The following is a 14313-nucleotide window of genomic DNA, read 5'->3' on the forward strand; positions in this document are numbered from 1 at the left end:
ATTTTAAGGTGAGATTAAATGTTTTAAATTAGTAAATTCCACTACCTCACGATCTGTATACAATTAAATTTAAATTCCACCGAAATTCTTTTGAAAAATATTTTTGAGCATGAACGAAAAACTTATTAACCATTAATATATAATTATTATTTTTAACAAAACGTACATTCAGCTTTATATTATTTACTAGTTAGGTACTTGCAACTGCTAAATTATTATTAAGTTTATGACGTTTTGTATTATTAATTTATTACCTTATTGATATAATTATATTTTGTCATTGCTACCATTTGTTATCTACATTCTACATATTACTATTATCATTTTCTCTATTTATTTAATTGCACTGTATGACTTCTCCAAGGCGTCAGTATACCAGACTGTGTAGTAATTCGACATATTATTATCGTAGGCATTCAAAATGTACATTATAAGACTGTAAAGAGAATACCACGCAATCAGACATAGTATACAGAGATCTGCCTGGGTCAATTGGCCCAAATGAATTATTTCACAATATATTAATGGAAAAAACATATAATGAGTGCAATAATAAATTCACTACTAATGAAGCAGTCCTAATTCTGTAAGTAGCCAATTAATTTTGGCCTTATTGAAGCGAGAAAGAAAATACGTGTTATTTAATTTATAGTTTGAAATATTATTTAATTTATTGCTATTTTAATTAATACATCTTTTTCTAAAAACCGAGTGACTACATAATTGATCTAAATGACTAATGCACCTAATAATCTGGTGTTGATTTGTAGTTTTTAGGAAAAAAAATTATACCATTGGAACTAGTATACAAAAAATATATACAATTGCTCATCTACCTAATTAGGCATATTATATACAAGTAGATGTCTCATCAAATATTTTGGTTTACTTTGAATAAACATTTTATCGTGACTAATAAATACATTTATCTAAAAATTGTTAAAAAAACGTTGAGTAACTACTTTATATTATTTTCTAAAATGTTAAAACATTGAATCATACATATTTTTAAAATTATGATTTAAAAAAAATGTATAGGTAAATGAGGTTGCTATGGTAACGGAATTATATTATGCATCAGTTGCTAGGGGAAACCTTACAATAAAATTTTTTTCATTCAGATTTCCTGGATCCATTATTTTTTGGTAACTATGGTAACGTAATAATTCTACTATTCATCGATTTCTATTTTTCTAGTAACGAACCTATATTGTTTGTACTACAACGCGAAATTATTACTTTTGAACGTTATGACTAGAAATCTATCACGATTACGAAAATAAAAGATACATCCAACACAAAAAAAATAATATATACCTATGTTAAAATATTCATTGGAAAAAAAGTTTATTGCTCTAATAGAAACAACAAACAGAGCGAAGGATTGTTAGGATTATAATAAGCTCCGCGCCCTTGTCATACCTAGCCTAAATGTATATAACCGTAAATTGGGGCAAAGGAAGCTCGTGGTTGATGTAAGCTGCTCCATTAAGCGTCTCAAGCCCTACAAGATATTTCCATGCTTATTACTATTGTCTAGGACATAGAGATATATTATGATCATTGTATTTAAATGTGTAAGAAATTGCATTGTCACTATAATATAAGTTACGCAACCATCGGTCATATTTTTTTTTACTACTATAGAAACTGCTTAATGGTTCGTAATGAACTTTATTAGGACTCTATTTACGTAAATTCTACACTGCGGCATGATCGACACAAACATAACACAAAATGATAAATAAAAAAAAGTTAACATCATTATTACATATATGTAGTTCTTCGATTTTTTATAATCGCAATTCATTCAGTAAATATTGGAACACGCATCGTATCAGTGGTTAAATATACATTCACGTTTCTTATCTTTAGTTTGAGGGACCATAAAAAATATAATTTTTAAGTAGTTATAGCTCTATCTTTCTTTAATAATTGTCATCACTTATTATCTCTTTATAATGTTCATTCGCATTTTAAACTATTAAATTACACATTATTGTCAATGCTCAAATTTTACAACACAATGATAATTAAAAGTTAATTTTATACTAGTTTTTAATTGCATAGTTTATGTGGTTATCATAAAATATTTCAAATTCACTTAAAAAAAAAAAAAAAAATGATGCCAAAGAGAATAAAATTTTATTTGTATAGAGTATTATTATACTGGTACTCTCCATTTTAAACATTAAGTGTAAATAGGTTTTTCGCAACAGTCGTAATTTATTTCCCATCGACTATGACTCTAATAACTATTTTATCGAAGCAATTGTACATTTCAATCCTTTGTAAATAAATTGATCCATTATTAATATATGTTGACATGCACACACTAATTTGTAATTATAATATTATGCTGTATATACATTATTTTCATTTTATTTACAAATACTACCAATCGTTACTGTTTCAATAATAATTATTGGAGTATTTTTTTAATTGCACATTAATAATAATTATTTAACACCAGTAAGGACTACCATGTGGGTAATAAACGGATACGAAGAAGTATTCATAAGGAATACAAAACAAACAATTCACCTGTATAATATATTATATTATTATCGATTCGCAATTGATATTATTTTAAATTAATTTCTACGTCTTTTTGTTACATAGACTACAGATTACAAAATCATTGCCAATTATTGGGTTAAGTTTTGATCGATAATATTTCGTTGTACGAGTATTTAACTAGCTAATGTATTAACAATGAGTCATTTATAACGTTATAACCCTCGTTCGGTTGATAACTATATGAAATAGTTAAGTATGAAAAAAGAATATTTTAAGTAGATGCCAAATATATATAAAAGCAATAATATTAAAGTGTTAAGTATACGATATCAGTAGTTACCAGTACTTAATGACTCGACTTACACACACACACGCGCGCGCGCAATATAATATAAATTGAACTATAGAAGTACTTTAACTATACCATGTATTTATTTTTAATAAAACCTTCTTTTTTTTAAATAGTTAATACAAACTAGTATAAGTATGTAAACAATGATTAAAATAACATAATATTATTTGAGTGGTATTAATTATTATGTTAATATTATGAATTTTACGATAAATATTTGTCACATGACACTGCCAACAACCAAGGCCAATACTCGGCACAACAGAATATTGACAAGTACCTGACAATGTTCTTAACCTCACAAACTACATTCAATAAGAAGGAAGGCGTAAGAGATTAGGCAACTTAAATGCAACGAGCAAAGTATAGAAAAAATTGAATGGTTTAATTTAATTTCTCCTATAGAAGCGATTATTATAGCACATCAATTACCTATATAAAATTATTTATAGTTTGTATTTAGATTTTAAATTGTATTAAGTTACAAGCGAATTTACATTATTTATTTCTCAATTTCTAAAACATAATTATGGATAACATTTAACTTTTTATAGACTCAGAAATGTAGTGTGATCATGATGAACTGATGACTGATTATCTATTTGGACATGTATTAACACATTTAACTTTCAAACGGTCAAACCAAGAGTTTTATAAATTGAAATTACGATTTAAATAAATGATAAATTGATTTATTTGTTTTGCAACTTTATTTCAGTTCACTTCACACATTAAAATATTAATTTAAACGAAAAAATTAATTAAAACCGAAACACAAAGTAATTTCTTAATAATTCGCTAATCAACAAATATTAAATATAAATAATGTTTAAGTGGTTTGAATTAATATTTGTTTTTCATTTATACAGAGCGATGCTTTTATCAAACAACACTTATTACTTCTAAATCTATTTATGTTTTAAAAATATATCTTATAAAATAATTTTCAGTCAAAATAACCATCATTTATTTTTTGCTTTTTACTTTTTTGAATGACAACATACATTTTAATTTATTAATTTGAAACAGAATATTTTTTTGAAATATTTCTATATATAAAAATTTTAATTCAGACGAGTGTCTATTAATTATAACTGTTTAAAGTTAAGGTGAATGGAGAAGTAAACTATCATTATATGACGTATCACTCCACTAACCTATAAGTTATCTCATAAACTATACTCGTCCGAATTTATAATTTTATGTATCGAAATGCTCCAAAAAATATTCTATTTCAAAATATGAATTTAAAAATGTATATTGTCATTCAAAAAAAGTAAATAATTTAAATAAATATTACGATAAAAATTTTTCAACAATTTTAATAAATTTTGAATAATGAGTGTTATTTGATAAAATAATCAGTCATTATACGCCAATTAATTTCCTGTTACCTACATTGGCTTAATATTAATAATGACTAAAAACATAACAATATTTAAATATTAACTTCGGTGCTGACGTAAAACACACTACTTTTATCAACATTTAGAAGTCTAAATAAATGGTTTAATATGATATAGTATATTACTTCAATATTATTTAAAATGGATTAAGATTATGTAATAAAATAAATGTTATCGTTTCAAAAGGTGTTTATTATAATTGTTTTACTAATAAAGGATAAATAAATAATAATCGATAATCATAAAAATAATTTCAAAGATAAATTATGATTAAAAAAAATTTAAATAAAATAATTAACAACAACAAGACTTGACATTATTATATAGCTTTGAACATGCCTAATAATAATTCTATGAGGAAGTAATTAGAATTATCTTATTCATAAGTTATAACTAATTAAGTACTTAGTTATTTTAATTATCTAAAAATGGTCAATATTTGACTGTAAAATTAAAAATAAAAAAATTTATTAATTTTTTTATAATTTTATTTTTTATTTGTACAATATACATATATTAATACCTGCATGTTGTAATATATAAATATTACTTATTTAAAATGTTTAAACCTTATACACGAGGCAATCTAATTTATAGGAAAAAATTATTATAAGCTGTTTTAATAGCATAACCTAACCAAATATTATATTTTATAAATATTTATTTTAAAAACCAAGACAAGTGCAACATAATTATTTATTTTTGTGTTTCCGTTAATCATAAGTCATAATATATTAAAATATACTTAAGTATATACATAATATATATATATATATAATTACAGTTACTAATACTTAATCAATTCTTCACGTATAAAATAAAAAAAGTATATACTTTTAGCTAGTATACCTACGTTATGTATTTTATATAATTGATCAATAAATGGTAAATTTAAAATTTAATTATTATGGTTATATTAACAGCTGTACTTGGAATTATTTTCAAACAGGTAGATAATAGCTTTTAATTTAAATGACTGAGAGGCCTACCGATTATACTAATTAATTTGCATAATATAAATTCAATTAAAAGAAATTAATAATAAGTAAAATGACAATATTATGGGATAAACTCTAATGATATTAGAAAAAGTCAAATATCATATTAAAAATAATTTTTCACATCACTATACACGAAAACAGCAAAATCAAAAATTAATTTTTTTGATGTAAGGCCCACCCACTGTAAGACAAATAATACTAGAAATATTATGCCACAGATCAACTCATAATAAATTAATCTTATTTAAGATGCAAGATAAAGTATCGAAGTACAGAAATGAAAAAATAAAAAGTACATAATGTACTTACATTATAACTATAATAATAAAAGCTTAATACATTATGATAAACTCTTGACACTTACGTCAATTTCATTCAACTTAAAAAGCTAAGACGAATAAAATACATTTTAGTCTAGTCTACGTCGGTCATCGAGTAAGTACCTACGTATTGTATATTAAATTGCGTACGAGTATGATAAATTAAATTATAAAATATTATGAGTATTATGACTATCTAACGATGATAATTTGTTTAACACGACCATCAATATTGATGTTAGTTATTAAAACCCACTTAATAACTATTAAACCGTTAAATACGTAAATGCAAGTTAAGTATATTAGATATAGGTATTATAGACTATAGAGGAATGGAATGCCAAAGATTAGATTTATGGATGGAGAACAAGTGAAATTGGAAATGATTTGACTGGGAAAAAATATTAAAGGACCGAGAAAATTTCGTAACACGGACAGTGACACCTAAAACGTTTACTGTTATGAAGCCAAATAATAATGATGATGATTTTGATGATGTATAGCTCATATAAATAGTCCACTATCTGTATTAACGATTGAATACATTATAATAAAGTATTTAATGTATTTACTTGTTTTTCGGAGACTTCTAATGGGCTCTTGAACATAATCCATGTAACGCATTCCGAACATGGTGGAGTGGTCAGTGAACCATGATATGTCCAGTAAGTTACGTCCTCTGAAAGTGAAGTACGCAAACAATATTATGCAAAAGCATATTGGCATAGTGTTCATGTGTATATGTGGGTACCTAGGTGAATACTGTTCGTGAGTATATGGTTTATTTTTTAAATAATAATTACCATGATCATCAAAATGTGTATTATATATTATATATATATGTATGTGTGTTTTATTGATAGTTATTAATAGTAATTCAGGGAAAATCATTAATTACCAGGCAACAAATTTGTTGGATCGATGGAGTTGGTTATTTCAGCTGTTTGGTTTCGTAAGGCCACTTGTGGAATCAATGAAACAATTTTTTCCAATTCATTGTGAGATTCGGTTCCAGCCTAAAAAAATTTATACAACCACAGACGGATATAATTATTAATAGGTACTGTAAAATAACGTTTATTATTATAAAACGTAGAATCATTAAAATATAATAAATGATAATAGTTTAACAATAATAATCCTAAATTATATAAGATGGGATTTATGTCCCAAATTCGATAACACTCAATGTGTCTGTCTTCTGTGACAGACAAGAGGTACTCACGCGGAGTCATTAACAGACCCATTCATCAGAAGTTTGCACGGTATTCTATTCGGAGGACCCGTTAAAAATTTCTAATTTCCCCGACTTGGACCGATCTATAACTAGACAGGTACAAGTGTTTTAAAGATCAATCAACAGATTAATCCTAAAGTGGTGGCTGGAGTTGATCCGTTTCAATGTATTTAATCAATGCTAGTAAAAATTAAAAAAAAATAAACAATAACAAGTATCTAAATACTACCGTGTCATGTATTTACAAATATGGTAGATCAGCCCCAGACTCGGCACCATAACTATAATTTGGCATACACAAAGTACAGCAACTAACAGCAAACGTCAAGTTTTAAACGTAAGACACATTATTATATGTTTTTATAATAGAGCCGAGAGTGGACTAGACCTATACCTAATTAACCAGTTGCGCCCGTAAACCATGCATAACTTTTGAGGAAGTTCTCAATTACCCACTTACCACACATTGTGTGGATTATTTTAAATACCTGTAAGAACACTCCAAGTACGGCCAAACCATCTGGATGGGCAATGGCTTCGGAAAATGAATTGTATTTATCACAATTCCAGTGGACTAGATGTAACTGAAACATTTAAAATTCATAAATTAATACGTTTAGCTAAACAGCATCTGATGAAATTAGGTGTTAAGTAAAAGAGTTGAGTGAAACAACGAAATATTGTCTATCAATGATTGCATTTGATCTTTTTTTGCGAAATTATCGTAGCACTAATATTATGTAAACTACTACAAGCCATGGAATATCATCAATAGAAAAATATCAAATATCATAAACATCAATAGAAAAATAGACAATAAAAGCAAATGACTATTGAAAATATACACTCATATAAAAACAATGGTTCCACCATAACAAATGAGTAACAATAAAACTCGAAAGAGAAACCCGGCAGAGGCCCATAACGGGGAATGTATTGAGTAGGTAAGGTAAATAATTTGTTTGTCATCATTCATCACCGGTACAGGGTCGTTTGAGCACAAGAATAGATGGACTGACATATTTTATTGTGTTCATAAATGTAATAACCAAGAAGTATTGTCTTTAATGCAATATGGATTAATATATTATGTATAAAAAAAACAAATTTTTTAATTTATAAAACACACTTACCTCGCCCGCATATGGCATTCCATCAACAGTGTGTTCTGATCCCTTGGAGCTAGTGCATCCCCAGTGACAATGAAACTGTTCCAATTTGTACTTATGTCCCAATGGACCACCAGAGAGTTCTAAAAAAATTAAAACATATTCGTGAGAAAACTCAATCTCAAGAATTTTTCATCCAAATACAAAGTAAAACTATTGCATTTTACGCTACATTTTCAATCTCAACAAACTTAACATTTATGGAGAAAATGTTATAACATAGTAATTGGTTCTTTCTATGTATTGAATCTGTCGTAACATACAAAATATCTAACGATACACGTCATTAAATTATATTCGATCTCATATATCTAACTTTAAGTTGAACGATTATGAATATTGTTTTAGAAATAAACTCGGTATTGTAATATTAGTTAACTAATATTGATAATAATCATGTAATAATAACAAAAAAAATTTACAGTTATTTTTGAAACATGAATTGCTAATAATTTTAGCACAAATGTAATTACATTGCGAAATATAAATAGGTAAGTATCTACCTATTATTGTTATTAATATTATTTTCAAAGAAGTAAAAATATGAAACTATTAAAAAATACCTGATCCTTCACCACCGGTAGCATCCACTTTCCATCCATACCCAGTGTTGATAATTTTTGTGCACATTTCAGGGCAGTAATTCCAGTACAAAAGTTTGCTCTTTAGAGTCATGTCGTTAGTAGATTTCGAAGTTTCAATGTTGACTGGTGATTGTAATAAACCACCGGCTTGTGGAAATAATTTTGGCCAAACCATTGGTCCTAAAACAAAAAAATTAATTTATGATAATAAATAAATGAATAACAACATTTTTTTTTATTAAATTACAATAACTAATATTTAAATAACACAAAATACGATGTTATGTAGAACACAAACAAATATAATTTATTCTATGCAACGTAGAAACTCAATAATTCCAAGTAATATTTCTAAATATTATTTATGACACGTATTCAGTTGTATTTCGTATCATAATTTTCCTGTTGCAGTTAGTTAGAATAATGACCTGTGGGCCCATTAAAAATTCGCTTAACTCGTTTCCTGCTTTTAATGTTATTTTAATTGCTTGACAAAATATATTTTTATAGGTATTGTATCAAAATAAAAAACAAAATGTTTGATGTTATAGTATTGATAAAACCGATAAGTACACTTCACGATAAATTAAATTCGGAGTGGAGAACGAGAGGATCATTTGTTTTTCACTTGTACCTATTTAGAAATGCTTTCTTTAAGAAAAAAAAGCAATTTTAACCTTAAGTTTTACACGCCTCAAAATTCAAGATTGACGGTTAAACTTAAATCGATAATACTTCTTATCCGAGTAATTTTAAATTATAAACGATGCGAATAATTCCATTAACATGTATAGTTTAGTAATTGTATAGACAAATAGGCAGGCAAATCGAAGAAAAAACAAAATCATTATGAAATTAATAATAATACGGTACTATTGCGGTTACTTATATCAATCTCACATATTGAATTTCATTTTTAAAATATTTAAAAGCAATAATATTCACTTTTGATACTCAATCGTGAAAGTTATACTTATTTTAACGAAATTATCTTGCTTTCCATTTAAATCCTTCGTAATGTCTACATCAAATATTTCTCCCAACTGCACACTTAAAGTAATGAAAATAACAAATTGCAATATAGACAAAGTTACAAAATAATATTAATCCATACAAAAATAAATGTAGTAAGAGGTACCATAAATATTATTCATTAATCGTTAAGACTTGTATGAAAAAAAAAGAATAATTAACAGATTAACAATAAATTAAACAAATTCTATAGACATAACATAATAATATTTACACAACTAATGCAAAATATACATGTTTCGAAATCAACACAACAATTTAACGGTAGACAAACACGAGTAGTTTTATTTTTTGTACACAAAGTAATCAATGTAAATTATGAGAAAATAATAATAGAAAAACTAATTAAGCATGTCTATAATTTTTAAGAAACAGACAAAAACGTCCCGATAATGTTCAAAATTATAACTTCTTGTATTTTTAACTCGCAGTCACATTGTAGCATTATTTTCAAATCTTTATTCTTTAGCAAAATATGACCAGCATTCGTTTGCAATTATTTAAAACCATTTAACTTCAAAAAAATCCATTTGAAATAAAGAATCGGTACCCAACAACACGCAAACATAACGAAAACAACGTAAGCGATCGCGACATAGTTGTATAAGATAATTTAGCGATTAATTTCTCGCTTCTTCAATTAATACAAAATTTTAATAAGGCTTTAATCAACGATAATAATAATTAATACGACGCGCGACGTCAGCCTTGACATTTTATCAGATGAACATTTAATTTTAAACCAGTAAGTCGTAATAATTTCAATAAAATCAAAAGTAATCAATCGAGAAAATTATTTATTTACATCTTTATCATTTTGTCCGTTTTCCTATGAATATCGAATTGTTTAACACTTAGGTACCAACCAAAAAACTAATGAAGAATGTATTCACTTGATGTTAGGCCAATTTGTTTTCATACAGTCTAACCAATATTGTTTACACGTCTTACAAGTTACAAGTACCAAACAACTATAATTTACAACGTATTTTCCACTGAGATTAGTGTTATTATTACTATTTGCTATTTTTTTTTTTTTTTTGCAGAAATAAAAAAAAAACCCATCGCATCATGATTAATATCGCATTTTGACGTACGATATAATATGTACTTAAAATAACCGGTTGCCAACAACAGGTGGAGCGGTCCGAACTGCCAAGCGAAATATCATGAGTACACTGCCCGTAGCCTCGCAAATCGTTTGGCTTTCACGCGCCGACTCTTCAGCCCGCAGTATTCAAATTGCAAATCAAAAAAACATTGAGCCAACCACAGGGCAACGTACAATAATTCAAGACGTAAAAGAAAAACATTATATGTACGCGGTGAACATGCGTAGGTATCATGCTGTACGAGCGTAGGTACTAGGTATTATATAGTACCTATGATCTACAGCTATATAATTAATGGAAGCGAAGAACGTAAAAAAAAAAAAAATTTCTCTCGACATTAATGAATAACATATAATCCGCGTGTACCAATGATGGAAATTTGTTTTTACGCTCGCTGATATGACGACAATATAATGATATACATTATTATGTACTACGTAATCCATGCCGAAACCGTTTAATTTTGGCCTCAGCCGCCCACTTCCCGATAGTTATACCTAAACAACAACTGCATAATATACGGTTAACTTTTCAAATTGATCAGACACCACAAGGCACACAAGACGTAACGTACGATTCGCCGAAATTAAAACTAAACCGTTTGCATTAAATATGTTAATGCGCACGAGCGAAGAAACAGTTGTGCACAAGTCCAATTGCAGGTGTATCTCGGGTACAAAAGTTGCGACGATATAATGGTAATTATTATTTATAAAATATTGTCGGCGGATAGCCCGGTCGAGGCATTCCCGATCACGATCTGAGCACGTGGGACACGCCGATGTATTTATGGAACTATTTAACATAATATTCTACGGGCCAGCAAGACGCGTTTTTGAGAGATTCTGCGAAACGGTCGATTATCGGAAGCATCCGAGTGCGATGGTCAGTGTTATGAATTATATAATTATATACCAAGCCCCGGCAATCACGATTTAAACGATACGCCGATCGGCGCTATTAAGCACCGTCAAGGCTGTTACGTGCAACGAGAAGGTGTTAAAAACGCATAAGCTATTTATTGTATTTATGTATTACCATAATATCGATAGATGTGTGTTTAGTGTGTATACACAATATAATAGATGTAATTTCTGGGTTAAGTAGGTATTTACTAAAAATGGAACATTGTCGAACATTATATTTTTTATTGTCGTTAATAATGACTGGGTTCACTTACGGTACGGTTTATAAAATAAATAAGACACAATGTTTATGTATTAACGATTTTTTATGCCCGTTGTAAAATGGAAACAATCGTTACCCTTACCCCTAATCGCTACCCGTCCCCCACCAAAACTTTTGTTGTATCAACCTATAATATATATATATATATATAACTATCTTTACTCGGAAGACTACGAACTCAATTTGACGCCATGGCATGTACTTTATTAATCTACCGTATATCCTTTTACATTCTCTGTCTTGCCGACCGAAAATCATCCAGTTGTCCTGACATCTAAATGATCAAGTCTACAGTTATATCATACCTTTCATTTTGAAAAATTTTCGTTACATATAATGTTTAATATATTTTTATTTTCGATTCTCAGTTTCCGTGCGTATCGTTTTCTCGAAAAGTAAAGTTACTTTTAAGTAATAAGTATATTACTTTAGTTGTTATAATGTAAGTATTCTATTACTTTATAAACATAATAATAAATTGGCAAGAATTAGAAAGTAATGATGAACATCTTACACAACGTCATTGATTAAATACATAATATAAGTATATATAAAAATATAATCAATGATAACATTATTTAAATATAAATAAATATATATATTATGTGTGTATATTGTATACATTACGTCTACTAAATAATATATCCTATGCTTGTATATAAGAATAATTTAAAGTGATTCATATACATTATACATATATTATGTAGGTATACAGTACTATTTACTATACTATGCTTATACTATTTATAATCTCTATATTATTTATAACATCTCAATTGATATCAATAAAATAAATATTATTTTGGAATACAGGCCAATTTACACAGATCAATAAATAAATATCATTAATAATATTATTTCAAAAATTTTCAGAAAACTTAAACTTTCAACACTTTGCTAATATTATACTATATATTTTTACTATACTGTGATACATTGAAAATATTTTAATAAGACACAAAAATAATATATTAAAGATTTCAAAGTTTTCTAAAGTTGTCTTTATAAATAAAATACTACAAAGTAGTTTCGAATTGATTTGAAACGATTCGAGAGTATGGGACTATTATAATATAATAGGTGCATTATTCGTGACAAATTATATAAACGACACAATTAGATAAACGTGGTTATATTTTATGGGGTTAAAAGTTAATTAAAAATGATAAACTCATTACTTAACTAGTAAATGCTTATAACATGTTATTTAGTTAATTATTTTTTCACGCATTAAGTACATGTCCGTCATTATTACATTAGCATTATTCCTCGAAAACAATTTCCGACAATTTTTAATATACTGCACATAAAAATACGAAAACAAATAATATAACAAACGGAAAAAATAGCAGTCTACAAAATCTCAACATTATTCACATTCTATAAATTCAATAGAATTTAACGAAAACAAGCTATATCTGATAATAATAATATTGTTTATTATTGTTCTATTTGCACGTATGAAATGTACTTTGTTAACTGTTTCAAGAACGTTTTACTACTGCTATAAGAGTATTTTGGAAACATTAAAATATGAATATAAATTCGTGATATAAAAAATATCATTTTTTTCTAATCTGAATAAACTAAAATTAACTAGGTATTTTAAGTTTATAATAATTCAAAGAAATAAAACACTTATTGAATCAAATTGAACGAGTAAAAAAAAACAATTCAAGTATACATCCAAATAAAAGGAATAAAACAAGTCAATAATGTTCTCTATTTTATAAAGCACAGTTTTTTTCAAAAATTATTTAATATATAAATATGTCATGTAAAAATAATAACATTCAATTATGTATTTTCTTACCACACTATAATTTTAAAATTTTAAATATATAAAGTGTATTAATGAAGTCTATTAAAGTAAAACTAATAATTACTTTTTTTTTAATTAGTTGGAAAATAAAATGTTTAAAAACAATATTGTGATTGTTTTAGTTAATGATATTTAAAATAAAAATTAATATTAATAAACTTTCATTACAATATTGACGAAAAGTTTAATGTAAATACTTTATTTTCAACAAAGGAAAACAATGAACAACTTCTCCTTTAACACAAAATGTACTTATATACTGAATAAAAATACAAAAACAAAGTTTATAAAGCCACCTCAAGTCATTGAACATAAACTTTTAAAAGTTAAAACAAGTATAACTGCTCTTTTTCTAAATTATATAACCCTGTTTTAGAGTTTATAAAGACATCAATAGCATAGATCCCAATTTAATATAATATTATAAATGTCATTAATTACGAAAATTGTTAATATGAATATTGTAATTTAGAATAATTATAATTTATCATACAACGGTTTATAGAAATAATCATCAGAAGGTGTCCACTATCCAATAGCATATTTACACGATCAACTTGCTTGCATATA

The 14313-nt window shown here is 26.7% G+C and overlaps 1 protein-coding gene across 1 annotated transcript in view; it reads right to left on the reverse strand.

The window, feature by feature from the left end:
• Nucleotides 1–14313, reverse strand: part of LOC114130642 (carbonic anhydrase 2) — a 29220-nt gene that overhangs the window by 940 nt on the left and 13967 nt on the right. Inside the window, exons 2-6 of the mRNA XM_027995654.2 lie at nt 8569–8769; nt 7970–8088; nt 7325–7420; nt 6498–6615; nt 6172–6278 (exon numbers count right to left, since the gene is read on the reverse strand). Of these exons, the coding sequence (XP_027851455.2) occupies nt 6172–6278; nt 6498–6615; nt 7325–7420; nt 7970–8088; nt 8569–8769 (641 nt within the window). The remainder of the gene's footprint in view (nt 1–6171; nt 6279–6497; nt 6616–7324; nt 7421–7969; nt 8089–8568; nt 8770–14313) is intronic.

This window comes from Aphis gossypii, chromosome 1 (genome assembly GCF_020184175.1).
Source record: "Aphis gossypii isolate Hap1 chromosome 1, ASM2018417v2, whole genome shotgun sequence".
Classification (NCBI taxonomy): domain Eukaryota; kingdom Metazoa; phylum Arthropoda; class Insecta; order Hemiptera; family Aphididae; genus Aphis; species Aphis gossypii.